This window comes from Ochotona curzoniae, unplaced genomic scaffold (genome assembly GCF_017591425.1).
Source record: "Ochotona curzoniae isolate NIBS_2020 unplaced genomic scaffold, NIBS_Ocur_1.0 contig_2723, whole genome shotgun sequence".
In the NCBI taxonomy this organism is placed as follows: domain Eukaryota; kingdom Metazoa; phylum Chordata; class Mammalia; order Lagomorpha; family Ochotonidae; genus Ochotona; species Ochotona curzoniae.
In genome coordinates, this window is record NW_024465573.1 from 25,300,945 (window position 1) to 25,320,329 (window position 19,385).

The window sequence follows — 19,385 nt, forward strand, 5'->3', positions numbered from 1 at the left end:
ACAGAGAGGAAGGTCTTCTGTCCGATGATTCACTCCCCAAGTGAGCGCAATGGCCGATGCTATGCCCATCCGAAACCAGGAGCCTCTTCCGGGTCTCCCACGCGGGTGCAGGGTCCCAAGGCTTTGGGCCGCCCTAGACTGCTTTCCCAGGCCACAGGCAGGGAGCTGGAAGGAAGCGGGGCTGCCGGGATAGGACCAGCGCCCATATGGGATCCCTGGCATGCAAGGCGAGGACCTTAACCACTGCGCCACTGCACCGGGCCCTGTTTTTTTTTTTTAATTTATTCATTTTATTGGAAAGTCAGATGTACAGAGAGGAGGAGAGACAGAGAGGAAGATCTTTTGTCCAATGATTCACTCCCCAAGTAGCCACAATGGCTGGAGCTGAGCCGATCCAAAACCAGGTGCCAGGAGGCAGGAGCTTCTTCCGGGTCTCCCACATGGGTGCAGGGTCCCGAGGCTTTAGGCCGTACTCGACTGCTTTCCCAGGCCACAAGCAGGGAGCAGGATGGGAAGTGGGGCTGCCGGGCCATGAACAAAGGTGCTTGTATGGGATCCTGGCACTTGAAGGGAGAGGATTAGCCACTGAGCCATACCATAGTGTTCATTTTTTTTTTCCTATTTGAGAATCAGTGCGGCAAAAACAGAGGTCTTTGGGTGTACTCCCCAGGTGCAGCTGGGCAGGCTGGAAGCTGAAAACCTGCAATTCAATCCAGAGCCCACATGCACAGCAAGGACCCAGTGAGTTGAGCCATCACCTGGTTCCTCCCAGGGTGCACATTAGCAGAAATGCTGGGATCAGAAGCAGGAAGAGGACTGGAACGCTGACTCTGATACGCAATACGCAGTAATGGCATATCCTAAGTGCATCTGAATAGCAGGTTGCTGGTATCCACCCCCTGGGAGCTGTGCTCAGTGTTGGTGAAAGACCATCAGGAATGACAAGGCAAGGGTCACGGGCAGGGAGCTGGATGGGAAGTGGAGCTGCCCATATGGGATCCTGGCGCGTGCAAGGCAAGGGCTTTATCTGCTAGGCTACTGCGCCGGGCCCTAACAGAAAAGTTTTAAGCAGGACACATAAACCAATAAAAAACACTGACAGTGTTCGCAAACTACGTCTATGAACACAGACACAAATATTTTGGCTTTATTTTCCCCTTTCCATCAGCTTAAACACTGGCATCGTTATACTGCACAGTCCAGTGAGGCCTAAACAGTTATCTTAGGCACAGCGCATTACAACTCCCAAAACGCATGACACTCCTCCTGATCCCTCAGTGCACGCTCCTTTCGCATAGGACGAAACAGATGTTCATACGGCGACGGGACCGGATCTTCGTAGTTCTGGTCCCGCCACTTGGGAGCCACAAAGCAAGCTTTTCCTGGAGGACGCAGCGAGCCCACAGTCCCGCCCTCACTCTCAGCAGCTGGAAGCCATCGTTCCCCGCCCCCTGCGCCTGTGCGCGTGCGCACGCTCTCAGGACCTGCTGGTCACATGATCCGCGGGCTCGGCTCACGTGACACCGCTCCTGGAGGTGGGGTACCGCAGCCAAGATGGCGGCCTACCTGCAGTGGCGGCGTTTCGTGTTCTTCGACAAGGAACTGGTGAAGGAGCCTCTGGGCAATGATGGGGCAGCTCCCGCGACCGTGCCTGCCGCTGGATCCGCTGCTTCCAAGTTCCTTTGCCTCCCTCCTGGCATCACTGTTTGCGACTCAGGCCGCGGGAGCCTGGTGTTTGGAGATATCCTTTCCCTGAGCTGTCTGCTTCCTCCCCCGGTGCCTGAAGAGACCCAGCTAGAATGGAATCTTGTCAGAGTGGTTCCTGCCTCGGCCCGCTTTCCTTCAGATGGTCGCCTAGAGCTCCTCCGTGGTCTGATGGAAAGAAAGAAGGATGTCCGTTTTCCAGCTTGTCATCTGATGAGTCCTGGGCAAGTCTTGTAAACCCACTGGGCTTCAGTTTCTTTCTGGGTAAAAAGAGTGTCATGCCAATTTGGCAAGGTTATTTTAAGATCAGTCAGTTTAAAACAAAACGAAAAAAGGGGGAAAAAAAAGCATGCTAGTTGGCTTTGAAAGAGGAATGTGTAGGATGTCATTATGTCCCTTGGCCAATCCCAGGAAAGAGGAAGTGGGACTGGGAGTTTGTGGCTTGGTGCTTTATTCAGTTGCCATTAAACTGTAGTTCCTTCACTGTCTAAGACAGGGTGCACCACAAGATGATGTGTGAAGAAAGCATTGATTTGTTTTTTTTTCTAGTAAGATATACATGTTCGAGTTCTGATCCAAGCATAAATGCACTAATTACACAGGGCTCTGAGCCCACCAGTGATGTCTGGACCCATGGAAAGGATAAATCGCTGTATGTTGCATTTTTCCATGCAGATGTTCTTCCACTTAGGATAGGATTGCCTCCTGATAAATTGTAACCTGAAAATATTTATGTTGCAAATGCATTTCCTACGCTTCGCCTGCCAACCAGCCTAGCTGCACTGTAGAGTACCAGGTGTTGGCTGACTGGAAGCTGTCAGGCAGAATCAGGCAGGCTAGTGACGCGCAGTGCACTGCTGTCCTGGGAAGAGGTCATCAGCATACAGCACTCAAAGCATATTGCTTGACATCATGGTGAAATTGGACAACTGTGAGCAGTATTATCACAAGTTAAGAACTTTCTGTACATAGATATATCTGATAAAGCTCAATTTATAAATTAATCATTGTACAAGACCAACAACAATGAAATAGAACAATTGTAACAATATACTGTAAATTTGAGGACCAGCGGGATAGCTGATCCTCTGCCTGTGAATGCCAGTTAGAGTCCCTGCTACTCCACTTTGAATCCAGCTCCCTGCTAATGGCCTGGGAAGGCAATAGAAGATGGCTGGGGTTCTTGGGCCCTTGCACACGTGTGGGAAACCCAGAAGTAGCTCCTGGCCATTAGTTTTACATTGACTCAGCTTTGATCTTTGTGGCCATTTGGGGAGTGAACCGACAGATAAACATAAACATAGTCCCACTTTCAAAATATCTTACTTCCTCATTCATTTCCCAGATGGCTACAAGGACAAGGCTGGGCCACGCTGAACCAGGATCATGGAACTCTGTAGGAGTCTCCCACGTGGGTGGCAGGGACTCAGGCACTTAACCGTGGTATGTTGCCTCACAGGTGCATTAGCAGGGAGCCAGGATGCTGGCTTGGCCAGTGGTGGCTTATCATGCTGTGCCACCATTCCAGTCCCAATATAGTAGTAGTAGAGGTTTCAGACTGTGGTTGGTGATGGGTAATGGGGTGATTGAAACCATGGGCAGTGAAACCCTAGCTGAGGAGACTCCTGTATCTCTTGTTGGAGAGGAAGTACCTTGACTGCCTACACATATGGAAGGCCAGATCTGGTTCTTGCCACGCTCCCTACAGCTCACAGGCTTCCAGGCCTACAAACTACGGGTGACTCACCTGTACCAGCTGAAGCAGCACAACATCCTGGCATCTGTCGGTGAGGATGAAGAGGGCATCAACCCTCTGGTGAGTCCCAGAAAGGAAGAAGAAAAGCTCCAGAAGCCTGTCCATTGCTTTTTACTTGTTTTTGTTTTTGTTTGTTTGTTTTTGCTGGGGGACAGATGGATAGCATTCACACTGCTGAGGTTTGTCCACAGGTAAAGATCTGGAACCTGGAGAAGAGAGATGGTGGCAATCCACTCTGTACTCGCATCTTCCCTGCCATCCCTGGAACAGAGCCAACTGTCGTGTCTTGTTTGACTGTCCATGAAAACCTCAACTTCATGGCCATCGGTAAGCAGAAAGAAAGGACTTCCAGAGCCTTTGTCAGCTTTCTTCACGGTTGCTTCTGCAGGTCTTCCTTTTTTTTTTTTTAATGAGATCATTTTGTTTGGAACTGAGGCCATTTAGATAGTACAGTTGAGGATTGGAAAGCATCTAAGTATGCTCTCCGAAAAGAAGTCTGTGTCCTCATATTTGGGTTAGTCACTAGAGACTCTGGGAATGAGGAAACCTGGGCCTTCTTGCTTGCTGTCTTAGTGGTCTTTTTTGCCCTCTGCTTCCTGATATCTTCAGCCTCAGTGAAGTCCTGCTCCTTGCTCTCCTGCAGGTTTCACAGATGGCAGCGTTACCCTGAACAAGGGAGACATCACCCGGGACCGACACAGCAAGACCCAGGTTTTACACAAGGGCAACTATCCTGTCACTGGCCTGGCCTTTCGCCAAGCAGGAAAAACTACCCACTTGTTTGTTGTGACAACAGAGAATGTCCAGGTATGGCCAAGGCCTTTCTACAACCGAGGGGCAGGCAGGAAGGTATTAATGTTGATCGGGGGCTAGGGGTAAGGAACTGAAAGGAGAGGTAGTTTGTTTTCTTTCTTTTTTTGCTTCTTTCTTTCTTTGTTTCTTCCTTTGTTTCTTTTTTAAAATTTATTTGAAAGACAGAATTACAGAAAAAGATCTCTGTTGGTTCTCTCCCCAGATAGCTGCAATAGCCAGAGCTGGGTCAGTCTGAAGCCAGGAGCCTTAGCAGGGAACTGGATTGAAAGTGGAGCTGCTGGGACTCAAACCAGCGTCAGTGTGGGATGCCAGCACTGCAGGCGGAGGCTTTACCTGTTATGCCTCCATGCTCTCCCTGAGAGAGAGCATTCTTAGCATTTTTATCACATAGCGAGAAGTCATTTTTCCAGCTTAGCATTTTCTTTCTTCACTTAGGAGAGTGGGAACAGTTAGAATTAGGAAAGGAACCCTGGGCTTGTAATAAAAAAAAAATGTTTGATTTTTTTTCCCCCCTCAAATTGTTAAGTGACATTGGACAGATTGCTTTGGCTCTCTAGTTCCTGGCACTCCTAACTCATACCAGCCTGTTTTTTAAAGAATGCTCTTGTTTAGAAAATAATATTTATTTTCATATACATGAAAGGCAAAGTGGCAGAGAAAGAAAGCTCTTCCATCTACTGATTCACTTCCTAAATGCTCGCAACAGCCGTGACTGGGGCAGACCTAAGCCAGGAACTGGGAGTTGTAACCATGTCTCCCTTGTGAGTGCAGGATTCCAAACACTTGAACTGGTATTTGCTACTTCACAGGTGCGCTAGCAAGAAACTGGATTGAAAGTGGAGTCTCTGAAAATCAGATTTCAGTGGGATTCAGGTCTCCCAAGGGGCAGCTGAATGTGCTGGGCCTCAGTGCTCACCCTGTCCTGATTTTTTTTTTCCTTTAAATATTTATTTTATTTTTATTGCCAAGTCAGATTACAGAGAGGAGGAGAGACAGAAAGGAACCACAGTGGCTGGTGCTGTGCCGATCCGAAGCCAGGAACCTGGAACCTCCTCCAGGTCTCCCACATAGGTGCATGGTCCCAAGACCTTGGGTTTTCCTAGACTGCTTTCCCAAGCCACAAGCAGGGAGCTGGATGGGAAGTGGAGCTTCCAGAATTAGAACCAGCGCCCATATGGGATCCCAGTGTGTTCAAAGCAAGGACCTTAGCCACTAGGCCACTGCGATGGGCCCACCCTGTCTTGTTTTTAAATTAATTACTTAGTTAATTTTTGTTTGTTTGTTTTGAAAAAAAAAAAAAGCATTCTTTCATAGGCTGGTGTAGTTTCCAAATAACTCATAACACCCAGAGCTAAGTTAAGCTCAAATCAGCACCCTTAGCAATTCATGAGTGGCCGGGACCTAATTACACCAGCCATTACCTGCTGCTGCCTGGGTGCACATTAGCAAGAAGCTGGGTCAGAAATGGAGCAGCTTTGGTAAGGGATGCTGGCATCTGCTTTAACCACTGCTCCAGACGCCTATCTGTAACCTTAGGCTTTTTTTTTAAGGATTTATTTATTTATTTTTATTGGAAAGTCAGATATACAGAGAGGAGACAGAGAGGAAGATCTTTTGTCCGATGATTCACTCCCCAAGTGAGCGCAGCAGTCGATGCTATGCTGATTCGAAGCCAGGATCCAGGAATTTCTTCCAGGTTTGCCACACAGGTGCAGAGTCCCAAGGCTTTGGGCCGTCCTCGACTGCTTTCCCAGGCCAAAGGCAGGGAGCTGAATGGGAAGTGGAACTGCCGGGATTAGAACCGGTGCCCATATGGGATCCTGGTGCATTCAAGGCGAGGAGCTTAGCCGCTAGGCCATGCCGCCGGGCCCAACCTTAGGGTTTTTTTTTTTTTTTTAAGATTTATTTTTATTATTTTTTTATTGGAAAGGCAGATATACAGAGAGGAGAGACAGAGAGGAAGATCTTCCGTCCGATGATTCACTCCCCAAGTGAGAGCAACGGGCCGATACTATGCCGATCCGAAGCCAGGAGCCTCTTCTGGGTCTCCCACGCGGGTGCAGGGTCCCAAAGCTTTGGGCCGTCCTCGACTGCTTTCCCAGGCCACAGGCAGGGAGCTGGAAGGGAAGCGGGGCTTCTGGGATTAGAACCGGCGCCCATATGGGATCCCGGGGCGTGCAAGGCGAGGACCTTTAACCACTTGCGCCACCGCGCCGGGCCCCAACCTTAGGTTTTAATTCCAATTCTTCCTTGAGCATTTTGAAATACCATCTTCCAGAGAGGGGAATGCTTTTGTGTGAGGGCCTCAGCGCCACCTCTTCAAAGGGAACTTTCCCTCTTTCTGCAGTCTTACATCGTGTCTGGAAAGGACTATCCTCGTGTGGAGTTGGACACCCATGGCTGTGGCCTGCGCTGCTCAGCCCTCAGCGACCCCTCTCAGGACCTACAGTTCATCGTGGCTGGAGACGAGTGTGTCTACCTGTACCAGCCTGACGAGCGTGGGCCCTGCTTCGCCTTTGAGGGCCATAAGCTCATTGCCCATTGGTTTCGGGGCTACCTTGTCATTGTCTCTCGTGACCGGAAGGTTTCCCCCAAGTAAGGACCCAGGAGGGAGCTGCACTCGTTTTCCCAAATTAGCATCCTAATGGCTGAATACTGCCAGTTTCTAGCTTCAGTTTCCCAAAGATTGTTCTACACTAAGACTTAATTTGTACTGAGAAGTGTGAGTTTCTGCTGCAGATATCTGCCGGGTTGCCTTGGCCTTGATATACTAGAGATGTCCAGAAAATGTGAAGTTTGTGTTGATTGTTTTTTCACTCTTTAGTGAAAGTAAGTTGGACAGAAACAAGAGCTTAAGGTAATGGAGGAACTGGAAAGTAGTGAACGTGCCTCCCCCAGTTGTGGCTTTTCAGAGCCGTGTGGAGCAGGGAGACAGGAGCTCTGGCATTGTGGAAGTGCTCTTTGTTAGGTATTGGTTTGTTGCCATTGGTCCCAAGCACAGCAGGCATCAGGTGATCCATTTTTGCATGAAAGGCTTCCTGTCTACTGCGTGAGTTAATGATAGGATCTCCGAGGGTCAGATGAGGCTTGTGTGTTTTCCTCGGCACCTTCCAGCATTGTGCTGGGTGTTAGGGACGAGCTGCAAGGGCAGCCAGACAGGTGGTTTGTCCTGGGTGGGATGGGCAGCACCAAAATTGCCCAGGGAAAGGAACTGAAAGGGAATGGACACAGGTGATACACATATCTGATGCTTTTTCTTTTCTGTACAGGTCAGAGTTTACCGGCCAGGACTCACAGAGCTCCGACAAGCAGATTCTCAACATCTATGACCTGTGCAACAAGTTCATAGCCTATAGCGCTGTCTTTGAGGATGTAGTGGATGTGCTTGCTGAGTGGGGTTCCCTGTACGTGCTGACGAGGGACGGGCGGGTCCACGCACTGCAGGAGAAGGACACCCAGACCAAACTGGAGGCAAGGCCACCAGGTTCCCAGAGCTAGTCACAGACGCCTGGAAGTAGCTGCAGAAGTAGGCTCCCGTAGTCACCTGGCTGGGGTGTTTCCTTTCCTTGGGGTCACCACCTTACTCAGTTTCCTTATCTAAGGTAAAATTACAATAGGTTAATAGCCTTGGATGAAGTTTTGGAGGGAAGTAGTTTCTGGGAGCATGAGCCCACTTTCGGGGTTCACTTTGTTAGAGAACCCTTTGCAGTGAGCTGCTGCTGGCCTGGTGGGCGTGTGGGAGGGTGTATGGGAGTGCTGTGAGGAGCATATGGGTGGATGGCAGCTCCAGGACTGACTGACGTGTGTTGCAGGTACATTTTGGAGAGGAGCCTTCTCATGACTCCTTCCTACTTTCTGATGTCCCTCCTCTTCTAGATGCTGTTTAAGAAGAACTTATTTGAAATGGCAATTAACCTGGCCAAGAGCCAGCATTTGGACAGTGATGGGCTGGCCCAGATCTTCATGCAGTATGGAGACCACCTCTACAGCAAGGGCAACCACGATGGGGCTGTCCAGCAGTACATTCGGTCAGTCTGCAGGCACTTTGGGACAGAGCTCTGAACGAGAGGAAGTCAGCTAGCTGAAACCTGTGCTGGGGGCGGGGCTTAAACGCCATCCCAAAGCTTTGGTATTTGCTGTAAAAACTGCACCCTCTCACAGGAAAGGACGGGTACCCTGTTGGAAAGGCAGTGTTAGGGGAAGGTCTAATGTGTAGGCAACTGAACTCTTGTTTTAAAGTTAAGCTTAGCCATTTTTTTTTTAAGATTTATTTTCATTTTTATTGTATAGATTTATGGAGAGAAGGAAAGACAGAGGGAAAGATGGATGGGGGAGCTGGTAGGTATCAGGTTACAGTTAGAAGTCTCACATTGTATCATACAGTAGAGTGACTATGGGGAATGATAATATACCATATTTTTCCAAAAGCTGAAAGAAATGATATTGAGTATTTTTATCATGAAAACATGAGATAATTGTGTTCACGTAGATTTAGGCTTGACTTGTTGTACACATGTATTGAAACATCACATGGCACCTTGTAAATATGTTCCTTTTCCCCACCTAAGGATATGTTGATTTATTTGAAAGGCAGGGTACCTGGGAGAGGAAGACAGAAATTTACCATCTGTTGGTTCACTCCCTAAGTGACCACAACAGCCAGACACATCCAGGAGCCAGGATCTCCATTCTGGTCTCCAACATGGGTGGTAGCAGGGGCCCAAGTATTTGAGCCATTATATGCTGCCTTCTCAGACACATAAACTAGAAGATGGATTGAAAGTGGAGTAGCCAGAGCTTGAAGTAGCATTCTGATGCATTAAGATTAGAATACTGGTATTTTTTTTTTATTAAAGATTTATTTATTTTTATTACAAAGTCAGATATACAGACAGGAGGAGAGACAGAGAGAAAGATCTTCCGTCCGATGATTCACTCCCCAAGTGAGCGCAACGGCCGGTGCTGTGCCGATCCAGAGCTGGGAACCAGGAACTCTTCAGGGTCTCCCACAGGGGTGCAGGGTCCAAAGACCTTGGGTTTTCCTTGACTGCTTTCCCAGGCCACAAGCAGGGAGCTGGATGAGAATTAGAGCTGCCAGGATTCAAACCAGCGCCCATATGGGATCCCAGCGTGTTCAAGGCAAGGACTTTAGCTGCTCGGCCACTCTGCCGGGCCCAATACTGGTATTCTAAACAGGGGTCTACTGCACCACAACTCTGGCCTTTGTTACAATTTTTGTTTTGTGAATTAAAGGAAAAAATTACCAAGGACCCTGGTACTCAGTGTAGACCACAGTCCAGCAGTGCTAGTGTTACCTGAGACAAAAATAAATAGGATCTGGGGCGCAGTATAATTGCTCAGTAGCTAAATTCTCACCTTGTAAGCACTGGGATCCGATATGGGTGCCAGTTTGTGTCCTGGCTGCTCCACTTCCCATCCAGCTCCCTGCTTGTGGCCTGGAAAAACAGTAGAGGATGGCCCAAAGCCTTGGGCCCTTTATCCATCAAGAAGTTCCTTGATCCTGGCTTTGGATCAGCTCACCTCCAGCTGTTGTGACGATTTAGGGAGTGAGCCGATGGATGGAAGATTTTTCTCTCTTCTCTCTGTATGTATGTCTTTCCTATAAAAATAAATCGACCTTTAAAAGAAAAAAAAGAAAGAAATGCAGGATCTTGAGCCTTACCCAGACCTACTGGACCAATTTGCATATTAATGTGATCTGCAAATAATTCTTGCACACACAAATTTGGGAAGTGGTGCTGATCCAGATGATACTGGTGTCTCCCTAGAACCATTGGGAAGTTAGAACCATCCTATGTGATCCGCAAATTTCTGGATGCTCAGCGTATCCACAACCTGACCGCCTACCTGCAGACCCTGCACCGACAGTCTCTGGCCAATGCCGACCATACGACCCTGCTGCTCAACTGCTACACCAAGCTCAAAGATAGCTCCAAACTGGAAGAGTTCATCAAGGTACAGGGCAATGCTGGAAGAGGATTCAGGGGCTGTGGAGTCCCAGGTCTCCCTGCTGCAGCAGGACCCAGGAAAAGGTTGGGTTTATTTGTAAACCTCTGTAAATGGGGAGGCAGAGTAGATGTGTTGCCAGTTTTCTGCCATCTCCCTTTTTTGATGATGTCAGAACTTGGCACATAGTTCAGCCCAGGGCAGTGACCTTGAGGAAACCATGTGTCCAGGAGGGTCTCCAGCTTTCCATCAGGAGCTGTGAGGAAGACTAGCTTCACGTTCTCCGAGCACAGCCTTTGGTAGCACCTTGGGAATTTGTCTTGACATCAGGTGCTTGTGTCCTCTGCCTCCTCCAGCCCCACCTCTGTGTGAGTGACCCTGTCTTATATCTCTGTGGCAGACGAAGAGCGAGAGTGAAGTCCACTTTGACGTGGAGACAGCCATCAAGGTCCTCCGACAGGCTGGCTACTACTCCCACGCCCTCTACCTGGCGGAGAACCATGCCCATCATGAGTGGTACTTGAAGATCCAGCTCGAGGACATTAAGGTGGGTGAGGCTCTTGACTCGATCAGTGCTCCATTCATCTCGAGGCCATCCCAGAGAGATGAAAGTGGCAGGAGCAAGTGCTACCCTGTTTTTCCCCTCCCTGCAGAATTACCAGGAGGCGCTTCAGTATATCGGCAAGCTGCCGTTCGAACAGGCAGAAAGCAACATGAAGCGCTATGGCAAGATCCTCATGCACCACATCCCGGAGCAGACGACCCAACTGCTGAAGGGACTCTGTACTGACTATAGGCCCAGCACAGAAGGCCGAGGTGACAGGGAGGCTCCAGGCTGCAGGGTGAGGCCTCTAGGAGAGTAGCTGGGGTCAGCCAGGATCACCATGGGGACTGTGTGGGGGACCGTGTGGGACATCAGACTCACTCACTCACTCACCGAGCCACCTCTCTCCTCCCTTGTCATCCCAGGCCAACTCGGAAGAGTTCATCCCCATCTTTGCCAACAACCCGCGAGAGCTCAAAGCCTTCTTGGAGCACATGAGTGAGGTGCAGCCGGACTCCCCCCAGGGTGTCTATGACACACTCCTTGAGCTGCGCCTACAGAACTGGGCCCATGAGAAGGAGCCCCAGGTGAGCCCTGGCGGGGGCGTGGGAGGTACCGGAGAGCAGGACAGCATTTGCTTTCCACATTTTTTTTTTAAGATTGTATTTTTTTTTATTTTGGAAAGTCAGATATATAGAGAGGAAGAGAAACAAGAGAGGAAGATCTTCCATCCAATGATTCACTCCCCAAGTGGCTGAAGCAGCCGGAGTTGCTCTGATCTGAAGCCAGGGACCTGGAGCCTCTTCTGGGTCTCCCACGCGGGTGCAGGGTCCCAAGGCTTTGGACTGTCCTCAATTGCTTTCCCAGGCCACGAGCAGGGAGCTGGATGGAAGGGGGGCCACTGGGATTAAAACAGGTTCCCATATGGGATCTCAGTGTGTGCAAGGCAAGGTCTTTAGCCGCTAGGCTACCACGCCAGGTCCTCATTGTTTTCCTATAATCAGCCCTGAAACCAGCAATGACATTTCCTCTATGGGTGCAGAGAAAGTTGGACTGAGGGAGAGAACCAGTCAGTGGGCCTGGTCCTAAGAAACAGCATGAATGTTCCCCCATGTCCAGCAGCTCTGCCCTCTCTCTTCCCTAGGTCAAAGAGAAGCTTCATGCAGAAGCCATCTCCCTGCTGAAGAGTGGCCGCTTCTGTGATGTGTTTGACAAGGCCTTGGTCCTGTGCCAGATGCATGACTTCCAGGATGGCGTCCTTTACCTCTATGAGCAGGGCAAGCTGTAAGTGTGTGGGGAGATTACAGGAGAAGGGTAAGGATTCGAGTAGTTTTCCAGGGACAGCTGCTGAGACGTGCCCTTGCCCGGCCCAGGTTCCAGCAGATAATGCACTACCACATGCAGCATGAGCAGTACCGGCAGGTGATCGCTGTGTGTGAGCGCCACGGCGAGCAGGACCCCTCCCTCTGGGAACAGGCCCTCAGCTACTTCGCCCGCAAGGAGGAGGACTGCAAGGAGTATGTGGCGGCTGTGCTTAAGCACATCGAGACCAGGAACCTCATGCCGCCCCTCCTAGGTACTGGGAAGGATGGGACTGGTGGAGGCTGACGACCAGAAAGGGCTCTGGGATGGGCGCCTTCGGCTCATTCTAGTTCACCATCTTGTTTCCCCTCGGACCCTCTCTCAGTGGTGCAGACCCTGGCCCACAACTCCACAGCTACTCTGTCAGTCATCAGGGACTACCTGGTGCAGAAACTGCAGAAGCAGAGCCAGCAGATCGCCCAGGATGAACTGCGGGTGCGGCGGTACCGAGAGGAGACTACACGCATCCGCCAGGAGATCCAGGAACTCAAGGCGAGGTACCCAGTGCTCAGCTGTGCAGGGGAGGGAACAGCCCGGTAGCAAACCCATTCTCATGGGATACAGGAAAGACTCATTACACATAGGAAGCCAGGATGGCGTAGTGTGTGTTTGTTCATCTGTAGCCTTGAACATCTGCTTGGGTGTTTTGGAAGGAAACAGAATCTTCCATCTATTGCTTCACTCTCCAGATGGCCGCAGTAGGCAGATCTGTGCCAGGACCAAGTGAGGAGCCAGGAGCTCTGTGTCTCCCCTGAATGGCAGGAGCTAAGTTCTTGGGCCATCTTCTGCTTGCTTTGCAGGCATATTAGCAGGGAGCTGGATCAGAAGCAAAGCAGTGTGGCCAATGGAGCCATAATATGCTAGGTTGCAGTGCTGGCCCCTTGAAGGTCTGATTTTTATTTCAACTATACTGTAATCAAAGGCTTAATGATTCTACCAAACAGATTCTAGCAAATCAAATGACTATAGTCCAGCAGAAAAATGAGCAGGGACTCTAAACAATAATCAGCTGAAAAGATGTTAAATTTCATTCATGATGTGAAAGTTGTATTTATTACTTGGAAGTCAGGATTACACAGAGCGAGGGAGAAATAGAGATCCTTCATCTGCGGGTTTACTCACCAAATGGCTGTAGTGGCCAGGGCTGGGTCTGGCCAAAGCCAGGAGCTTCATCCAGGGCTCTCGCATGATGGCAGGGACCCAAATTTTTGCGCCATCTTCCACTGATTTCCCCATTAGCAAGGAGTTGGAGTGGAAGTGGGGCAGCAGGGATGTGAACTGGTGGCTATATGGGATGCTGGCATCATAGGTTGTAGCTTTACTTGCTGCATCATAACATCATCTCCACAAAGTATATTTTAAATAGTCACAGAATTATTAAAACTATAGTAGTATATAATTCCTATCAATTCTTAAAGATTTATTTTACTTTTTGGGAAAGTCAGATAAACAGAGAGAAGGAGAAACAGGAAGATCTTCTGTGCCCTGATTCACTCCCCAAGTAACCACAACAGCTGGTACTGTGCCAATCTGAAGACCGGAGCCCAGAGCCTCTTCTGGGTCTCCCACAGGGGTACAGACAGGGTCCCAAAACTTTTGGCTCCTGACTGCTTTCCAGGCCACAAGCAGGGAGCTGGATGGGAAGCGGAGCTGCCAGGATTAGAACCAGCGCCCATATGAGATCCCAGCATGTACTAGGCCACTATGCTGGGCCCAAACCCGATTCTTTCTTTTTTTTTTTTTTTTAACTTTTTCCATTTTTTAATTATATTTTTGACAATCTTTACATAGTTAATTAGGGTAAAAAAGTTCAAAGGCTGCAGGAAAGTGAGTAAGTCTATTATTTTCACATTGTTTCCTTCATGTATCTGAGGTGAAGGGGGATTTTAAGGGAGAAGCCCGACCCAATTTCCCACCCTCCCCAGGTCCCTGATGTGGGGCATGCTCTGAGGGTCTTGCTCAAGTGGGTTTGATAGTTCAACAGTTAAGAATTGCTGCCAGTCTCACCATTCCAAGCACGATGAAGTCATTGAAGAATCCACTGATTAACATAGTCCATTTTAGAGTCTCCGTTTGCCCAGTTTTTCACTGCCAACATAAGGCTGAGATGGTTGATTGACTTGTTCTATCCTCTCTCTTTTCATGGTTAGGGTTCTGAGTCTGGCAGTTCAATTCTGGAGATCCTCAAAGAAACTTTGCCTGAGGTGTTCCCAGACCAGATTCTTGTGTGTATCAGCAAGTACAGGGCCCAGCATAGTCCATCGCCCCAGTCAGCTGGTGGTTGCAATTGCTGGGTCGGTTCTGTTTCCAGCCCGGTCTTCCACTGGAACCAATGGGTGTTACAATCCAGCCAGGTTCTACCCAGCACACATATAAGCCCTCACATAAACCAGTATGGGCTGCAGCCTAGTCAGAGCGACCCACAATAACCTCCACCAGGCCCTCCCCCTACCCTGGTTTGCCAGTATGTGCAGCAGACGAGTCAAGTCTGTCCCACATCCCATTCAGCTCTCATACATGTCAATGGGCATTGAAGCCTAGTTCCGTCTAACCAGCTCCACAATCCAGCCCACACAGATATGGTTGGGTGCCTCTCTGTCTAGCCACCCTAGCCCCTGTCCTGGTTTTCGTGCCCTCCAGTGGGAATGGTAACCCAAGAGGGAGGAGCCCACTATTTCCCTTCTAGACTACTCCCACTCCTGGATTATGCACTCTCCAGGTGGTTCTGCAGTGTAACTTGACAGAATTAACCCCCAGTGCCAGCTTCTGCCAGCTGATGCTGTGACTAAGCCCAACCAACCCTCACCTACTCTAATTTTGGCTTGCACCAGTAGGAACAATCAGCCCAGCCTGGCTTTTCCCTGATCTGGTCCACATGAAGCCCACAGGTGTTGTAGCCCTGCCTAGTCTGATCTGCACCCATCTCTGCTCACGCTCTCCAGTGGGAGTAGCTGTCCAGTAGGGGAGCATCCCCATATTCCCCGTCGGCTCCTCCCCCTCCCTTCCTCGTTTTCACGTGTGCTGGTTGGGTGCTGCGGTCGTCACATCTGGTACAGGTCACCTCACCTTGGCATTCTGTAATGTGCACTGGTTTTTTCATGACCGAACCTGGCTTGACCCACACTCTGTTCTGGTGTTTGGATTTGCCAGTGGATGATGTGAACTGATTCAGCCTGGTCTGCCCCAACCCATGCCAAATGTATGGCAGAGGGAAACTTTCCATGGCCTGTTCTGGGCTGTTTCCTATCATGCTTCTTGGGCTTACCTGCAGGGACTGTGTTCTGCTAGAGGAGTTGCCCAGGCTCCTCCATCAGAACCTCTCTCAGTGCAAGATTTCGCACATACCAGTGGGTCCATGAGCCAGCCCTGCTCAGTTCACCTCCTGTCTTAGCAGGCAGAGTGGCTTTTCCTGACTGGCATTCAACCCAATTTGGTTCTTAATGTTGGTTGGATGTTTCAGCCCAGCCAAGGCTCGTCCATACCCACATACAGCTCACACATGGCTCAATAGGGGCAGAGACCCAGCCTAGTCCATCCTACATCTACCCTGGTCTTTCAGAGCACCAGACGGTGTTGGAGTCTAGCCTGACTTGGTACGACCAGTCCCAGTCCACACTTGTGCTAAATGAGACTACAACTGTATCCTGATCAGAACGCAGCCCCGATTCCAGCCCTGTGCTTGTTGGTGGGAACCTCAACCCTGCTAGGGTGTCCCCTTAGCTCCCCAACCGGGCCTGTTCCCAGCCACAGATCGTACACATGCCAGTGGTTGCTCTGACTTAGCTTGGCTCAGCCCCTCACCTGTCCCAGCCCTTGCCTTAGACACTGTGTGTTAGTGTCCCTTCAAACCTGATTCTTTAATTTTTTAAAAAAGATTTATTTTTTTTATTGGAAAGTCAGATATATAAAGAGAGAGGAGGATTACAGAGAGGAAGATCCTCTGTCCGATGATTCACTCCCCAAGTGACCGCAATGGCCAGTGCTGTGCCGATCTGAAGCCAGGAGCCAGGAACCTCCTCCAGGTCTCCCATGTGGGTACAGGGTCCCAAGACCTTGGGCCGTCCTCGACTGCTTTCCCAGGCCACAAGCAGGGAGCTGGATGGGAAGTGGAGCTACCAGGATTAGAACCGGCGCCCATATGGGATCTCGGGCGTTCAAGGAGAGGACTTTAGCCACTAGGCCATACCGCCGGGCCCAAACCCGGTTCTTTTTTTTTTTTTTTAAAGATTTATTTTTATTATTTTTTTACTGGAAAGGCGGATATACAGAGAGGAGAGACAGAGAGGAAGATCTTCCGTCCGATGATTCACTCCCCAAGTGAGCGAGCGGGGCTGCCGGGATTAGAACCGGCGCCCATATGGGATCCCGGGCGTGCAAGGCGAGGACCTTTAACCACTTGCGCCACCGCGCCGGGCCCCAAACCCGGTTCTTAACATGTGCTCTTCACTTTGTAAAATATTTATCAGAGAACAGTAGATTGTTTTTAATTTTTTTAATTTATTTTTATTATTTATTTATTGGAAAGGCAGATATACAGGGAGGAGAGACAGAGAGGAAGATCTTCCGTCCGATGATTCACTCCCCAAGTGAGCGCAATGGCCGATGCTATGCCCATCCGAAGCCAGGAGCCTCTTCCGGGTCTCCCACGCAGGTGCAGGGTCCCAAAGCCTTGGGCCGTCCTCGACTGCTTTCCTGGGCCACAGGCAGGGAGCTGGAAGGGAAGCGGGGCTGCCGGGATAGAACCGGCACCCATATGGGATCCTGGGCGTGCAAGGCGAGGACCTTACCCACTGCGCCACCGCGCCGGGCCCAGTAGGTTGTTTTTTAAAAAAGATTTTTATTTGTAAGGTAGATATGCAGGAAGAGGAGGAGAGTCAGAGAGAAAGATCTTCCATCTGCTGGTTCACTCCCCAAGCGGCTGCAATAGCTGGAGCTGAGCCATTCTGAAGCCAGGAGCCCAGAAGCTTCTTTTTGGTCTGGTACCAGGTCTAGGGTCCCTAGGCTTTGGGCTGTCCTTTACTGTTTTCCCAGGCCATAAGTAGGGATCTGGTTGGGAAGTGGAGCATCTGGGACACAAACTGGCACCCATATGGGTTCCTGGCATTTGCAAGGATATGACCACTAGGCAACTTCACAGGGCCTGAGAACAATAGTTTCTTGATTCCACAAATATGTACTGTACCTTGATCAAGTCACAAGTCTTGTTTGTAAGCCATCATTTTGTAGAGGGTGAGACAGACAGAAACCCCTTAGTAGGCCAGCTGTTGTCATATATTGGGTTGTGGTAAGTTTTGAAGAGAGCTTGAGGAGGGAGGATTGGTGTTAGAATTTTAGACAAGGTGGCAGGGAATGGCCTCATCAAGAGGGTCACATCTAAGTGTAGAGCTGGAATAAAATCTCTTGGAAGTTGTGGAAATGGAGAAAACTGTCCCCTTTGGGATCCTTGGACTTGCCAGGAGCATGCAGGGAGCCACCCCAAACCCTGGGCTGCTGTCCTTTGGGGGCTTCCTGGAGGTGGTGAGAGCAGGACAGGGGTCCCTCCCAGTGTCCTCCAGCCACCTTCTCTGGCCCCTGGCTGTGGCTCGCCATTCACATCTGGTCTCCATTGCCCACAGTCCAAAGATTTTCCAGAAGACCAAATGCAGCATCTGCAACAGTGCCTTGGAGTTGCCCTCCGTCCACTTCCTGTGCGGCCACTCCTTCCACCAGCATTGCTTCGAGAGTTATTCTGAAAGTGATGCTGACTGCCCCACCTGCCTCCCAGAGAACCGGAAGGTCATGGATATGATCCGGGCCCAGGAACAGAAACGAGACCTCCACGATCAGTTCCAGCACCAGGTGGGTGGGAATTTGTGGAGCAGGGGAGGGGGGATTCCCCAGTGTCCCGGCACCACCGAGCCCTGCTGGGCTCTTTTCCTTTTCTCCTCATGTAGGAAACATTCACATCTGCTCTAATTCTTCCTTCTCCCGCCTCTTCCCCTCCGCAGCTCAAGTGCTCCAATGACAGCTTCTCCGTCATTGCTGACTACTTTGGCAGAGGTGTGTTCAACAAACTGACTCTGCTGACCGACCCTCCCTCAGCCAGACTCGCCCCCGGCCTGGAGGCAGGGCTGCAGCGGGACCTGCTTGTGCACTCCCGGAGGGGCACTTAAGTGGCTTTCAGGAGAAAGCAGTGGACAGTGGAGGCACAGCTGGAAAGACGCGTGGGCCTGAGGCAGCTGCACAGAAGGGAGGCAGACATCCGCCCCCTGCAGTACCCCTTCCCTTGGCCTCTGGACCCCAGGGTACTTGGTGTGGCTGCCTCCTTCTGCAGGCTTCCCTCCCTCCCATGGACTAGCAGTGTAGACCATTCAAGCTGGCAAGGGAGGGCCCCTCAGCAACGTCTGAGGGCAGACAGTAGCCGCTTTCTTCTGTGTCTGGAAGCACCAGGCTGTGCTTGGGTCCTTCCTCTAAATAAACGAATAGAATGCTTTGCGGGAGGTGGAGGACTTTCTTCCAGGGACCTGCTGGTGGTTCCTGGCTGTGCATAGCGCGCTTCCCAGTCCTGCAGGTAGTGATGCCTGTGCACCTCACTCCATGCAGGCGGGGCCCTTGCCGCCAGCTCCCTGAGGAATAAGCCAGAGGCTGGCGACCAAGCATCCAGAAGGCCTCTTGTGCTGTAGTGTGGCCGGTCTACTGCTTGTGTCAAAGCAGATTCTGATGTGAAACCTGCAACTCGGCTTGCCTTCTGAATGAGTTGTTAGTTGATCCACCATACTCCTTACCTGATGATGGATGGGATAAGAGGCCTTTTATTGAACTAGCTCAGGCTTGTAAGTTTATACTCTGGGTTACACTTCCCGGGAGGGTGTTGTTCCTACAAGGGTGTTTGATTGAAGACGGTTGTGGTCTATATATAGCATATGGGAGTAGCACCCCATGGGAGCAGCACCGTGGCGGCTCTTAGTAAACTTTGGACCAGCTTAGGCGAGTCTAAAGCCTGGCTGTGTGGTTTCACCTAGGGTAGATTTGTGGGGCTGTTATAAAGGCCTGAAGGGTAAACTGGTTGGTATGTGGATGCCTGTTGCTTAATTATGAATAATGCAACTGGGAAAGCACTTTTTCTACAAAGCTTTTTTTCCACTAAAACCATGTTGTTAACTCTTATGTCATAACCCTGGGATTTTAAAATATATATATTTGGGCGCTGGCATGATGGCTCAATTGGCTAATCCTCCAACTGCAAATGCCAACATGCTG

General features: G+C 50.2%; 1 protein-coding gene across 5 annotated transcripts; it reads left to right on the forward strand.

Annotated features, from left to right (window-relative positions):
* The first annotated feature begins 1,514 nt into the window (after positions 1 to 1,514).
* On the forward strand, positions 1,515 to 18,620 carry VPS11 (VPS11 core subunit of CORVET and HOPS complexes). Of its 5 annotated transcripts, none has more exons than XM_040977096.1 (16): positions 1,515 to 1,741; positions 3,372 to 3,520; positions 3,652 to 3,787; positions 4,104 to 4,267; positions 6,621 to 6,868; positions 7,543 to 7,744; positions 8,150 to 8,301; positions 10,063 to 10,249; positions 10,641 to 10,787; positions 10,894 to 11,082; positions 11,210 to 11,371; positions 11,929 to 12,068; positions 12,158 to 12,360; positions 12,472 to 12,643; positions 17,762 to 17,984; positions 18,134 to 18,620. In XM_040977096.1, exons 1-16 carry the CDS (start codon positions 1,555 to 1,557, stop codon positions 18,296 to 18,298), a joined length of 2,826 nt encoding a protein of 941 aa, XP_040833030.1. In that variant the 5' UTR covers positions 1,515 to 1,554; the 3' UTR covers positions 18,299 to 18,620. The 5 variants fall into 5 exon arrangements, with proteins under 5 accessions (XP_040833030.1, XP_040833029.1, XP_040833028.1 ...); XM_040977095.1 differs by having other exon boundaries at positions 1,543 to 1,741; positions 3,640 to 3,787; XM_040977094.1 differs by having other exon boundaries at positions 1,543 to 1,741; positions 8,150 to 8,313.
* Positions 18,621 to 19,385: the final 765 nt, after the last annotated feature.

Excerpts from the sequence above, each read along its gene's own strand:
- VPS11 (XM_040977095.1), top strand. The coding sequence starts at position 1,555 with ATGGCGGCCTACCTGCAGTGGCGGCGTTTCGTGTTCTTCGACAAGGAA. Across the intron at positions 3,521-3,639 it reads AAGAGGGCATCAACCCTCTG|GTTTGTCCACAGGTAAAGAT; the intron begins GTGAGTCCCAGA and ends CACACTGCTGAG. Across the intron at positions 11,083-11,209 it reads GGGAGGCTCCAGGCTGCAGG|GCCAACTCGGAAGAGTTCAT; the intron begins GTGAGGCCTCTA and ends TTGTCATCCCAG.